Raw genomic sequence first — 13638 nt, forward strand, 5'->3', positions numbered from 1 at the left:
GGGCCAGCCTTGGGTACTATGCACCTTAACTCGCTCAGGAGGGGGGCGCGCCTCCATTTGCTGCTCCGCCTTAGGCAGCCGAAAGCCTGGGGCCGGCCCTGATCCCACTGGGATCGCATGAAATATGAAGAGGTTTGGGGACGCCAGCCTCCATCTGCGGTTCCCCGACCCCTGGGCGCCCCCGCTTACCGACAGCAGCCCGCTCGGCCTCCCACACACGCACGTACAGCCGCGGGATCCTCACGGACGCAGCGGCAGCGCTTCCCTTCAGACAGGCCAAGCCTTGGGGCGCCGGGGCGCCGTCTCCGGCGGAGCACCTTGGAGACGCTGCGGGCAGCCCAGCTGTCGTCTCCTGCGGCTGCCAGCCGGCCGCCAAGCGCCGCCCCTTCCGCGGTGCCGCCTGGCGCCGCGGATAAACGAAACCGAAAGGCCGAGCCGCGGAGAACAGCGCGCCACAAGGCGCCCCCTAGCGCCTACGCTCGCCTGCGGGCGCGGGTTAGACGGCGCCTGCTCCGGGAATCGACTCAGTGGGCTGCCTATGGACAGGTAAAAGCGGTGGGGTGGCAGAGCCCGGCCGAAATGCGGGGACTTTTGGTTTTTTTTAATCTATTTTTATTTTATTTTGGTAAATGAGATAAACGCTACCAACAACATAATCAGAATCTCCAGTTTCCAACATTCCTCAGTATTCTGAGGAAAAGAAAAAAGGGAGGATAGCAAAAGCAGGAAGAGGGGGAAAAAGGATTATATTAAACTTCAATAAGAACAAACCAAATATCCAAATATAAATCCAACTGCAGATTATACCTATACTAGGGATGTACGAAAGCCCTACCAGGCTCCGTGCCGGGCAATCCACGGTGGAGGGGAGGCGCTCCGTCCCTCCCTCCAGAATCCTCCACAGCCAGCTCTGCTCCGTGGCAGCTCCACTGAGCTGGCAGCTGGGGCCAGCCGCAGCTGGAGTTCTGGCCGCTGCCAGGCTGCTGCGGCCGCAAATGGCGGCCATCGTAGCAGCCGCCATTTGCGTCCTTGCAGTTAGCCATGATAGGCTACGTAAGTGTTTACGTAGCCTATTACGGCAAAAGGCAGGGACGCAAAAGGCGGCCGCTATGACGGCTGCCATTTGCGGCCGCAGCAGCCCGGCAGCTGCCGCATCCGCCGCATCTGCTGTCAGGTACACTGCGTCCCGGGGGGATTCCGTGGGGGTGGGCCATTCCGCCATGGATTCTGGGGGGGGCGGATTTTAAAGAATCCGGCCTCACTGGAGTCCGTGGCGGAATTCTCTGACATCCCTAACCTATACAGCATTCTTCCAAACATTGCAAGTATTATTAAATCTTCAATCTGCTATGCCACAAACAGTAAACCTTATCTTTCAGTATCATAACCTCAGTCTTATAGCAAAGGAATGGGAGCAAACAATCAATTTCTATTGGCCATATATTACCATTCAGTTAACGCATATTAATAAACATTAAAGGTTTAGCCAACAAGAAATAGTAATAATAATAATCCCATAATGATATTAATAATAATAATAATAATAAAAAGAGGGGAAAGTTTAAGAAAAAGATAAAAAACAAAAAACAAAAGCAAATCATTTGTATATTTTAAGTAATATCATATCTAAAAATATATATGTGTGTGTACACACACACACACACACACAAATAGGCATTTTATTACACTATAACACAAAAAAAGGAGAAAGAAAAAAGAATATGCAAATGTTTACTCTGGCATACTGCCTAAACATCTTATCAGCTATAGCCCAAACTGCACTTCAAAAGAACAGTAAAGGTGGCTAAGTTCCAACTCCGCAGGCTGAGAGAGTTGGTTCCCTTGTTTTAATTTTAATACCAATTAAAAATGATTCTGCAGCATCAGGATCCAAACATCTTTTCATCTGGCCTTCAAAAAGAATGCAAAATGTAGCTGGATATTTAATATTGCAGGTTAATTTGGTTTGCCAAACTTCTCGCCTTGGTGAATTGCCTTCTGCTGTCAGCGATTTCTTTAGTATAATCAGGAAAGAGCATAATCTTGTCATTTGCTGGCCCCCACCGAAGCTCACCTTGTTCTCTTGCCAGACACATAAGGTAATTTTTTGTAGAGACTCGTGAAAATTGAACAATAACAGTCCCAAAAGTCCCTTTAGTGCCACGTATTGAACAGGAATGAACTTGAGCACACTCCGGGAGAGAGCGGAGGACAGGAAGGCCTGGCGTGCTATGGTCCATGCGGTCACGAAGAGTCGGACATGACTTAATGACTGAACAACAACAACAATTGAACCAGGAACATGATATGCATGCTCAATATCAAGTAAAAAATCAGATGGTAACCCAAATAGCTCATGCAGAAGTTTATCCATAAATTCAGCCAAACCTATATCAATAGCCACGTCTTTGCTTCCAAGGATACATAGATTCGCTGTACGTGTGCAGGCCTCCAGTTGAGAAATTCGATATATGTGACGTTTCCATGGCCGTTTCATGAGCAGTAACCTGATCTTCAGGAGCCTTAACCTTCGATTCCATCTTTTGAAAAGAGATATTAATTAAATCCACAGCCCCCTGAAGGGCAATAATTGAGTCCTGAATTGTTTCAAGTTTCTTTGACTGCTCTGGTAACTGAGGAGACATAGTTTTTATCAAAGCAAGCAACTCCTCTTCATCTCTGGCTTTTCTAGAAACCTTTGCGAGGGAGCAATGGGGGGGGGGTAGGTGGCGTTCTCAAGCCTTTCTTTTTTTCCTTTGGAAAATCCTCCAAAGGAAAAAAAAAAGGAAAGCCATCCTCCACTTTCAGAAGCACAACAAGCAAGTATGATTGCAGAAACAAAAACAAACACTTATGCAGATTTAATTAGAAGTCCTCAAATATTGCTGGTAGTTTACATTCAGAAATACTATTTGGAGCCGTTTGTCCTTCTGTCTCCTAATTGCTTAGGAGTTTCAAACAGCATTCAGTAGATGACACTCTGGCGTCTAACCTTAGATTCCAGCCCCTCTGTTTCTCCGCAGAAGCAGCTGTTCTTCCAAGATTTCATCCGGATGGTACTGTAAGCTTCCCCTTTTAATTCCAGGAGAAGATAAAAAGGTTTCTCAACCTTTTCACAGCTGTTTGAGATAAGCAACCTGCAGAGATCCGCAAGTCACTGTAGGACGCCATGGCTCCAACTGGATATCTTGAAATGCGGGGACTTTTGGATTAGCAGCGACGATGACGTAATTCATCTGCCCACTCCAACCCAGCCCACACACACCCACCTCAGACTTCCCTATCCCTCTGAGCTTTGCTGGAGTCCTTACAGTAAGGGAGGGGATGGATTTTCCTAGGGCCAACATATTGTTGTGAGTTATTGCTGTTGGTGTGAGAAGTATTTTGGGGTGGCTTGGTCTTAAATGGGTAATTAAATAGATAACCCATTAGCTTTACAAAAGACCTACAAAAGACATATATACACATGCAGAGAAAGAGAGAGAGAGATGGATATGGATGGATGGATCCATACAGCTGCCTGCGTTTGGGGGCTGTCCTTGGGGTCATGGCTATGGGAACTGTCGTGATATATGCCTGCACTTCAAAATTTACCACTACACCACGGGGTAGAAGATGAGGGTTTTTTCATAGTTAATCTTCAAAGCAATTTTTGCTGAAGTTGTAATGTGTTCATTGATCAGATGGCTCATTTGAAATATGAATGCTTCTCTTCCTCTACATTATTAATTGGGGGGGGGGGTTCTTGTTTTTAAAAAAGCAAAGGTTAGCCACATTGACCAGGAGAAAAAATCCGTATTAGGGCAATACCTTTTATTAGGCAAGCTTTCAAGTTCTCCACCAGCACCACAATATTTGTTTACCATCTAGCCTGATCCCACAGTTTCCCCCAGCCTATCTCGTGTGTTCCCCAAATGCAATAAATGTGGTATTTTTTCCGGCCCATGGAACAGGAGTGCCATGACCTCCCCATGAATTTCTCCAATAGCAGGAGAAGCCACTCTGCCTGCCTGCTGTGAGGGCTTGTTTTCAGTTGCTGGGGGCGCTCACGGTCAGGATGACAAAGGCATTGAGGATGGGAGCGGAGCGTGCAGGAGCAGATTTGACAGGCGCAAGGGCAATAATCACCCACTGATTGCAACTCCTGCCTCCGCTCAAGTCTTGCTGAGGAAGGACTGTCCTCGATTCCCAGGTGTCTGCCATGTAAATGCTTGAGCACATTTCTCAGCTTCAGGGAGAAGAGGGTAAAATGCGTCTCTGCAACGAAGGGAGACACATCTGATACCCCACCCCACCAAGCTCAGAAGCAACGTCCTCTGTTGATTCAGAGCACCCCATTAAGTTCATTGGGGCTTACTCCCAAGTAAGTGTGCCAAGGGTTGCAGACTTATAGGGCGATCTTATGTCTACTCAGAAGTAAGTCCCATTGAGTTCAATGGGGCCTTGTTCCACATAAGTGTGCCAAGGGTTGCAGACCTACAGCACAATCTTACATTTTATGTCTACTCAGAAGTAGGTCAGAGGGTTCCTGAGGGCTGCGAGAAAAGAGTACAGCAGAAGTTAAGCTACAAAAACAAGAACTCCCCCCCCGCTCCTTTGCACACATGTGTTTAGTCCCTCAGTTCAAACCACGTGTCTGCCATGTAAAGGAGCCGTTCCTAATCCCGCAAAGAAACCGAAAGCAGGAAGCTCTTGAAAGGATGTGGATTTCTGCGGCTTTTTTGCTTAATGTAGAAACACCCTGAGTCTTCCATATCTTTCACTGATCTTGTTCTTCTTGCTGCTTTTCCTCTTTTCACGGAGGAAACTGAAGTGGAATACAGCAGAGTAATTTGATAGCTCATTATCTGCGATCTATTTAAAAACGGAACAAAGGGCATTTAGTGCAGGAGACGCAGTGGAGGGTCACGGTGTCATGTAAAGAGCCTAGCAACACATATTTGGGTTTGTTGATTTGTGTATAGCAAACAAAGGAATGGTGCATGGGGTCAAGCTCAGCATGGCAAACAGAACAGGAATTGAGCATGGCATCACCTGGAAGGCTTCTGTCACAGGTAGGATGTCCAGATGTAAAAGAAAACAGGGCTCCTGCACCTTTCATAGTTGTGTAAAATAGAATAAAAATAAATACATTTCAGCTGGTGTTGCTTGCATGACAAGTGGCACTGCTGAAATTCCCTTTTCTGCACCACTGTAAAGGTTGCAGGAGTCCTATGTCCTTTGGCATCTGGCTGCCATAATCATAAGTGATGCATCTGCAAATTGCTATCGGAATTGAATGTGCCTCTCAGTCACCTAACTGATGAGGGGTGGATTAGGATAGTTGCCTTTGTGGATGGATGTCTGTAATAATATTTAGCATTTAATTATTTCATGTGTTCAAATCATGTTGCAAACATTACCTCCTCCCACAACTCCCATCATTCATCACCACTGGCTAGGGTGGATGGGAGTTGTAGGCCAAAACATTTGGAGGACCATAGGTTGCCCACCCCTGCCTTACAACAGTATCTTCAGAGAGGGCTCTACCCTTAAAGCAGCCTAAAATAATTTGAAATAAATGCAAGGTGGGTCAGTATTATTGGGATATTGCAGGTGGGGGTAAGGGACTGAGACTGAGGAAATAGTTGGCTGAGGGAGCAATCCTATGTCCCCTAGATAGCATCTGGGAGCTGGGACCTTGGAGCCCAGAAACCGCACTCCCCTCCCCGTCGTCATCAGCAAAGTTTTGGCTACATCTCCACGCTCAGAAATGGAGCGTGAAGACTGGAAAAGGGAGCATTCCTGGGGGAGGGAAGGAGACTGGGGCATCAGCCATAAGGTGTTTCCTATGGCCACCCCAGCCTCCCTCCCTCCCCCTCTGAAGCACCTCTGCTAGATGGACAGAATCGTCCATCTAGCAGAAGTTGAGGGGATTTCTACACCAGCCTAAAATCCTGCATTTAAAACGGGGCTTTCCACTTCCATTTTAAATGCAAGTTCACAACTGATTCCCTTTACACGCGCTTCCTTCTCTGTAGATGGCCGTTCCCATAGCATTATGTTTCTGTGAAGAGGCATTATACACGCTCCAAGTTCCGTGATACTTGCTCCTGGGTTCCTGCCCCTTTCCCTCTCCTTGCACATTACTGGTGGATGGGGACTGATAAGTGGACAGCCCCCCACCCCACCGATCTCCCCGGGCCCTGCCTCCTTCTTCCATGCTTTTGGCCAGTCTGTGCCGCTCAGCCCCTCTGCTGATCCTCCACTCTGCTGCCCCCCCCCCCGCCACTCTGTTCTGAAAGGGCAGGCTGAAAATGGCGAGGAGCCAAAATGGTGCAGGAGCGGGAAGGCTGAACCCCCATCAGACTTTCGTCGCCACCTTCGACACCATGACCACACCCCCAACAACCACACTCAGTGCTTCAGTCATGCTAGGGGAGAAATACACGGGGAGGACATGGCACTGCATTTGCACATATCTGGAAAAATACCCCATTTTTTCCATTTGACGAAAACACGGGATAGGTGGGAGGAAATAGTGGAATAATGTCTGGACAACGACGACGTCATATAATGGACCCGCACAATTCAGTGAGTGAGCAACCATGAATGCGCAATAAACTTGAGGTGTAGAGATCCCCACAGAGTGGCTGGGGAGCGGAAGCGAAGATCGCCTCTGTGTTCAAGCTGCCCTGCATTGGATACTCAGCAGCCTCTGAGTTCAGAGGCCAGCAACTATCTTCATAGGACAGCACCTTTAGTTCATAGGAAAAATAAGATTTGAACTGATTCACAGTTGTCCCCTAAGTATTATTTATACGTATTGGTTAAATTTGTATTCCACCTTTCCACCAAACTGTGTTCATGGTGGGTATGTTATGCTACATTCCATAGGTATGCAATAGATACGTGTAGCTTTATACAGAGAAGAGAGGAGCACGTGCAGAAGTGTCACAGTATGGATACTACGAAGACTGTATAGACGAGCATGTGTCTGGCAAATATGGCAAGGGGCTCGAGTAATTTCAGTAAGTTCAACAGAGTGCACAACAAGATGGTCAAGTGGGTTTTGACCTTACAATAGGACAGAGAAAGTAAATAGTTTCCAGAGGGGTCGCCATGTTGGTCTGTGTTGCAGTAAAAACAAACACAAAACCCCTGAAGAGTCTTGTGGCACCTTAAAGACTAACACATGATGTATTATGGCAGAACCTTTTGTGGACCACAGTCCGCTTCATCAGATGCATGAAATGTTATCAGTTGTAGGATAAATGAGGATAAAACTGGGGGAATAAGTTGTGTATCTTTAAAGTAGGACATAGTTATTAAATACAACAGAATAACAGACACCATCTCCAGAATTCATTCACAGAAAAAACATGTTACTCTCCAAATTCTTCCCATTTAGAAGGCTAAAAATTTAAACTTAAAACCAAAAAAGACAGAAACATTTATCAGTTTTCTGTGTGTAAATGTCTACACTGCTGGAAATCATTTTATTTGCATTTAGAAAAGGTACAACTAAAGGGCTTAAGACCATGACTTCAAAATTACAAGGTTTAAGGTTTACAGTATACATCATATTTTAGCTTTCTACCCAGTTTGGTTTCTGCCAAACACTCTTCAAATTTTGCATCCATTTCCTGGTTCTGAGCTTCAGTGAACAAAGATTTCCAGTCACCCACTGTACCTGTATAGGAACAATGAAAAATGAATGACTATTTCTGCATCCTACATAGAGGTTTGATTTTGAAAAGTTGAAACAAGTAAGTGTATTGTCATAATTTAAATGATTGCTTTACAGTGCAAACCTGTATGTCTAAGCACCATTGAGTTCAATGGGAGTTACTCCCAAGTAAATGAGTATAGGATTGGAGCCTAAGGCACTTGGGAATAAACCAAGTAAAGAGGGTATATCTGAGTAAACATGCCTGTTGGGAGTAGAGATGTGAAGGCCTGGAAAGGGGACAGAAAAAAAATGTGTGGGTGTGTATATTTGGAGGCTTTTTTTCTTTTAAAAATATTTCTCCTTTTAAAATTGTTGTTGTTACTACTACTTTTTTAAAAAATATTTTTATTCTATTTTTTAACTTTATAAATGAAATAAACAATACCAACAACCTAATCAATAACTACAATTTCCCAACAATACAGTATTCTTAGGAGGACATAGCAATAACGGAAAAGATAAAGAAAACAGAAGAAAGAGCGGGGGGGGGGGAATGGAAAAAATTATTTAAAAGAATTAAATTGAAACTCCATTACACAGAAACTTCAAATCCCATTCTGCTTAAAAATTATACCTATAACATTGGCAATATTACAATTCAATACAGCATAAATAATCAACCTAACATTTCAATATCATATCATTAGTCTTATAGCAAGGAAGCAGGCCTACAATTCATTTCCAGTAACCATATATTGCCCTTCAGCTAACATATAATAATAAAGCTCAACAATTTAACCAGCCAAAAATCTTACTAACCAGTAATGATAGTAATAATAACAAAAAAGGAAGGAGATTTAAAAGGATACATAATAATAACAAATCATTTGTTTTATAATGTTATATAATAATAAAGCTTAAAATCAACCTCACATTGTTGTTACTACTACGAAAGAGATTCTTTCCCCCAGTTTTTTTCCAATGGAAGAATGGGACATTTTGGAGAAAAATAATACCTCATGAAATGTTTTATCTTTCAGAATCATGAGCACCTATGGAAAGGTTTTTACAATGTTGTTATTGGATTGGGGTTAGGACGATCTCTTGGGATCCCTCCCAGCGCAATGACTCTGACTGACAAAGATCCTGGACTGGGAGGAGCAAGATATAGGAAATGGGTTTGGCGAGATCATGGCCTGGACCCGTCCCTGTGTTAACGGATGGTTGGCAGCTCAGCTGCTGCCTTAGTGAACAGACCAGAAAGGCAAGAAGATGACTCAACTGGATTTCCCTCTACCCCAAGGAATGTGCAAATGCAGTCCATGGGTGAACAAAGGAAGGAGCTGCTAGTGGTCAGTCTAGGCAAAAGGACAGAAGTGGTAATTTTTTGGAGCTCTGAATGTGCTGGCTGCCTCTGCAGAAATCTCAGAGGTAGCAGTGAACAGTGGAGTGTTTAAGTTGTGTACCTTCATCTATGCTCAACCTGTATATCTGTAAATAAATGCAAATACTGAAATATGCCAGCAAGTCTCCAGTAACCCCATTCAAAGGAAACCAGACCTATGTAAGTACTTCCAGCCCTGGAGTTCTCCATTGCCCAAGAGGATTGGGTTGCATGCATAACAGTATTGTTTTAAAATCTGTGTACAACCTTTATTAGGCCAACCAAAAGATCCCAAAAAAGTGCAGGCTTTTGAGGTATCTTCAGATATCTTCATCAGGAGAGACATTACAAACAGCAGGTTTGGCAGGGCTGCGTGGGGATGGAATTGCAGGGGAACCCTGGTGAAATCACAGTCTCTGTATGTTTAGTGTCCCAAGGTGGTGTGTGTGTGTGGGCCAGGGGACAGGGTTTTGCAGGCATGAAATTAGGTTCTGCAAGTCATGTGATGATTACAAGGTTAGACCTGGAACTGCCCTCAGGGTTCCTGGGAACCAGAAAGGGAAAAATATTGGATCCCCTATTTTGGAAATAGAAAATCCAGCTGTTACTCAGACCTGTTTTATCCTGGGCAAAGGACACAGACTCCTTTTACTACTTGATCACAGAGGGAAACTAGGCACTCTTTATGGGTCTAGCTTCTTTTTGGACCAAGCCAGAGATGATTTTAGATGCTGTACTAGGTTAAAAAAAAGTCAATCAACTGTCTATTTGAAGTTTTGTTCTTTTGGCATATTTATGTGCTTAGTGTTAATAAATATTTACTAGGAGACATTGACAAGAGATAATTGTATAAATTTCAATTTTGCTTTAAACCATAAATGCTTCCACTAGAGGGCTCTTGTGTTATTTGAAGAAACAGTATGCAAAAAAGAAAGCTATGGTATAGGACTCTGAAATGGCATTACTATGCTGAATAAAAGAGTACCTTTCCTGAAAAGGACAGGACCAAAAGCACCATGAGTTTCTTGTGATTTATTGCTCATTGATTGGAAGGTAGCTTTTTCTGCAATAGACTTAATCTTCTCGTCAGGCAGAGGAAATTGATAAAAATCAGCTATTTGTTTCACTCCTTCATAAAGATTCTGTAAAATAATACAGTCACGTTAGTGATGAATTCATAAATATGTCCGGCACTTAGGTTTTTAACAGTGCAATAACATACATGTCTACTCAGAAATAAGTCGCATTGAGTTCAATGAGGCTTACTCCCAGATAAGAGGGTATAGGATTGAACCCTAAATTATAAGTTCTCCTGAACACAAGGATAGGGCAGGCTAGGAACTGGAATAAATAAACTGTACATGCTTTAGCACACTAAGGGAGCAATCCTATGGCCACCAGACACTGTCTAGAGGGCCATAGGATATGCTCATTTCCAGGAGGTCAGTTCCTGGAAAACCGACTGCCCCCATCGTCCACGCTGCCTCCAAGGCAGCATGGAGAATCCCTGTCCTCCATGCTCGGAAGAGGAGTGTGGAGCGACTGAAACGGGGTGGTGCTGGGGGTGTTCCAGGTAGGGATGGCGGAGAATTTCTCCCCGAAACTTCAGGGGGCCGAGCGCCAACGTGTTCGGCCCCCCGAACAAGTTTCGGGGAGAAATCCTCCGCACCCCCCCTGCACCCCCCCCCGGGACGGGACTTACCTTCCCTGAATGTCCCTCCCGGCGGCGGGTCCGGCTGGCGGTTCGTCCGGTGTTCGAGCGGGGCGGGAGCGGCAGCCGGTCTTTCGACCGGCTGCCGCCCCCGCCATTGCAATGAAAGAAAAAAACACACACACGTCCCCTGATAGGCTACGTGACGATTCACGTAGCCTATCACGGCAAGATTTGCAAAGTCAGCCGTGATAGGCTACGTGAATCGTCACGTAGCCTATCACGGGTGACTTTAAAAAAAAAAGCGCGTACGCGAATGGCGGCCCCCATAGGGAGCCGCCATTCCCGTTCCTTATTTAGTTGCTGTAGTCTACGTAAATGTTTACGTAGACTACGGCGAAAATAAGGGCAACGCTATTTGCGTTGCCCTTATTTTCGCCATAGTCTACGTAAACATTGACATAGACTACAGCGACCAAATAAGGAACGGGAATGGTGGCTCCCTATGGGGGCCACCATTCGCGTACGCGCTTTTTTTTTTTTTTAAAGTCACCCGTGATAGGCTACGTGACGATTCACGTAGCCTATCACGGCTGACTTTGCAAATCTTGCCGTGATAGGCTACGTGAATCGTCACGTAGCCTATCACGGGTGACTTTAAAAAAAAAAAAGCGCGTACGCGAATGGCGGCCCCCATAGGGAGCCGCCATTCCCGTTCCTTATTTGGTCGCTGTAGTCTATGTCAATGTTTACGTAGACTACGGCGAAAATAAGGGCAACACAAATAGCGTTGCCCTTATTTTCGCCGTAGTCTACGTAAACATTGACGTAGACTACAGCAACTAAATAAGGAACGCGAATGGCGGCTCCCTATGGGGGCCGCCATTCGCGTACGCGCTTTTTTTTTTTAAAGTTACCCGTGATAGGCTACGTGACGATTCACGTAGCCTATCACGGCTGACTTTCCAGATCTAGCCGTGATAGGCTACGTGAATCGTCACGTAGCCTATCAGGGGACTTTTTTTGGTTTTTTTTTACTTTCGTGTTCGCGGCCAGGCGAGGCGGGAAGCCTCCTCCCCGGCCTGAATTTCGGCCGGGCGAGGCGGGAAGCCTCCCCCCCCGGCCTGAATTTCGGCCGGGCGAGGCGGGAAGCCTCCCCCCCCCGGCCTGAACTTCGCGGGGGGAGCAGCGAAGCGCTCCCCCCCCACCGTGAACAAGCTGCGAGAAAAGGTGACTTTCGTCCACCCCTAGTTCCAGGGTGGGGAGAGCAGAACTGTGCATACAACACATCCAATGTGTCGTACGGCAGCTTCCTCTCCCGGTGTGCCCCCTGCCACTAGACAGCCAAAAATGGCTGTCTAGTGAAAAATAGCAAGGCAGGAGAGGCGTGGAGGGAACGATCCCCACCCCCATGCCTCTCCTGCCTTGCTTTGGATAGGCGGTCACCTCCGAGGTCAGAGGTGGCCACCTATCAACTTAGGATTGCGCCCTAAGGACACAATCCTATGCATATTTGGACAGAAAAAAGTCCTACAACTCCCAGCAGTGCTGGCTGGGGAATGCTCGGAGTTATAGGACTTTTTTGTGTCTAAACATGCATACGATTGCACTCTTAATATTTTTATGAGTAAGAAAAAACCTATATGTATATATAAATGATGTGTAGGCCTGAGAAGAATCACACTGAAAGAGTTTACGTTAAAAAGTCTTAGGTTGAAATTCCATACCCGCTTACCAGAAAGGAAACCCATTGAATTTAATGAGAATTACTTCTGAATAAACATACGTAGGATTGTGCTGTTAATCTCATTGGAACATTTATGTGCTTAGTGTTAATCAAATGCAGTATTATCTTTTTCCTAAATTTTAAAACATTTAATATAGAACACCCAAAGCAGCTTTAAAATGGCTAAAAATAAGATACAATAAAAACATAATCATAAGAATAATTGCAGAGAAAAGTCAAAATATTAAAGCCAGCACACATTAGAACAGCTTAACCCCAAACATCCTGTGAACAGAAAGCTTTTATTATATGATAGAAGACCAAGGGGGTGTCTCCAATGGGGATTTGCTGCGAGCTGGCTGAATTTGGAGGTCATTCAGGGCCATCCCGCAGCCATTCCGGAGTTTTTTGTGGAAAAACTGTGCTTTTTTATACTACTTTTAGTCTGATCGTTTTCCTTAATTCAGCTTGTCTGCACTTCTTTTGCAGTGTGTACTAACCCTCCACATTTACTTCAGCATGATAGCCCTGCACAGGGGTGTGTCTTTCACCTGGCTGTGACCTCATTAAGCCCAGTCAAGGGGTGTTCCCCCAATGTTTCCCTTCCCAGTGTTTCTGCCATTTTGCAGCTGGCCATTCAGGAGTTCTGAGCTACCTCATGGTATTTACTTTGCCTTGCCTACCACTAACTTCTGGTGGCCATCCCCCCAATAGTATAGGTGTGCTCTGCTGGGCAGCCTCTACCTTTAAAAAAATCCTCTTAAATTGATACTGTGTAAAAGTGCAACGTCGAAATTGCACATGACCACTACATTGTGAACCCGAAGTAAGCGGTCCAGTTTCACCAACCACAGCCGCCTGGGAGAAGTAGGGTTATTTACCAGTGGAGTATGGGGTGGTTGGACATGAGAGAAAAAAAGGAGGGGAGACCAGTGTGTGAGGCTTGTTTCCCACCCACCCCTTTCTCCCTTTCTTCTTCCCCCTGCTCGCAATGAGAAGTTACTGTATTTTAAATCCCTGCATTGCTGGTAGGTTTTATTCTGGTTGTACTGTTATATTGTCATTTTAAGCTTTCATATTTTACATTGTCTTTAATTTTGTGAACTGCCCAGACAGCTTCAGCTATTGGGTGGTATAGAAATGAAATGAAATGAAATGAAATAAATAAATAAATAAATAAACAGAGAACTACAGAACATCAAAGAAGCACAACCTAGCAACAGCAT

At 45.1% G+C, this 13638-nt stretch overlaps 3 protein-coding genes across 12 annotated transcripts in view; 1 reads left to right on the forward strand and 2 right to left on the reverse strand.

The window, feature by feature from the left end:
• Positions 1-360, reverse strand: part of EIF2AK2 (eukaryotic translation initiation factor 2 alpha kinase 2) — a 46983-nt gene extending 46623 nt beyond the window's left edge. For all 7 annotated transcript variants that reach the window (XR_014786822.1, XM_084828334.1, XM_084828335.1 and 4 more), the window contains exon 1: positions 190-360. The gene's annotated coding sequence lies outside the window, so the exon portion shown is untranslated. The remainder of the gene's footprint in view (positions 1-189) is intronic.
• Positions 1-10050, forward strand: LOC146359896 (uncharacterized). Of its 4 annotated transcripts, XR_014786823.1 has the most exons (3): positions 46-546; positions 6877-7010; positions 8692-10042. XR_014786823.1 is itself a non-coding variant. In XM_084828350.1 (2 exons), exons 1-2 carry the CDS (start codon positions 118-120, stop codon positions 8866-8868), a joined length of 606 nt encoding a protein of 201 aa, XP_084684476.1. In that variant the 5' UTR covers positions 1-117; the 3' UTR covers positions 8869-10050. The 4 variants fall into 4 exon arrangements, 3 of the variants coding, with proteins under 3 accessions (XP_084684476.1, XP_084684479.1, XP_084684478.1); XM_084828350.1 differs by lacking the exon at positions 6877-7010 and having other exon boundaries at positions 1-546; positions 8692-10050; XM_084828353.1 differs by lacking the exons at positions 6877-7010; positions 8692-10042 and adding an exon at positions 3086-3218.
• Positions 7268-13638, reverse strand: part of LOC146359897 (sulfotransferase 6B1-like) — a 23534-nt gene continuing 17163 nt past the window's right edge. Inside the window, exons 6-7 of the mRNA XM_084828345.1 lie at positions 10021-10177; positions 7268-7672 (exon numbers count right to left, since the gene is read on the reverse strand). Of these exons, the coding sequence (XP_084684471.1) occupies positions 7542-7672; positions 10021-10177 (288 nt within the window). The 3' untranslated portion in view covers positions 7268-7541. The remainder of the gene's footprint in view (positions 7673-10020; positions 10178-13638) is intronic.

The sequence above is a fragment of the Heloderma suspectum genome, chromosome 1 (genome assembly GCF_057233095.1).
Source record: "Heloderma suspectum isolate Gila_16-S chromosome 1, 16-S_ref, whole genome shotgun sequence".
Lineage (NCBI taxonomy): Eukaryota > Metazoa > Chordata > Lepidosauria > Squamata > Helodermatidae > Heloderma > Heloderma suspectum.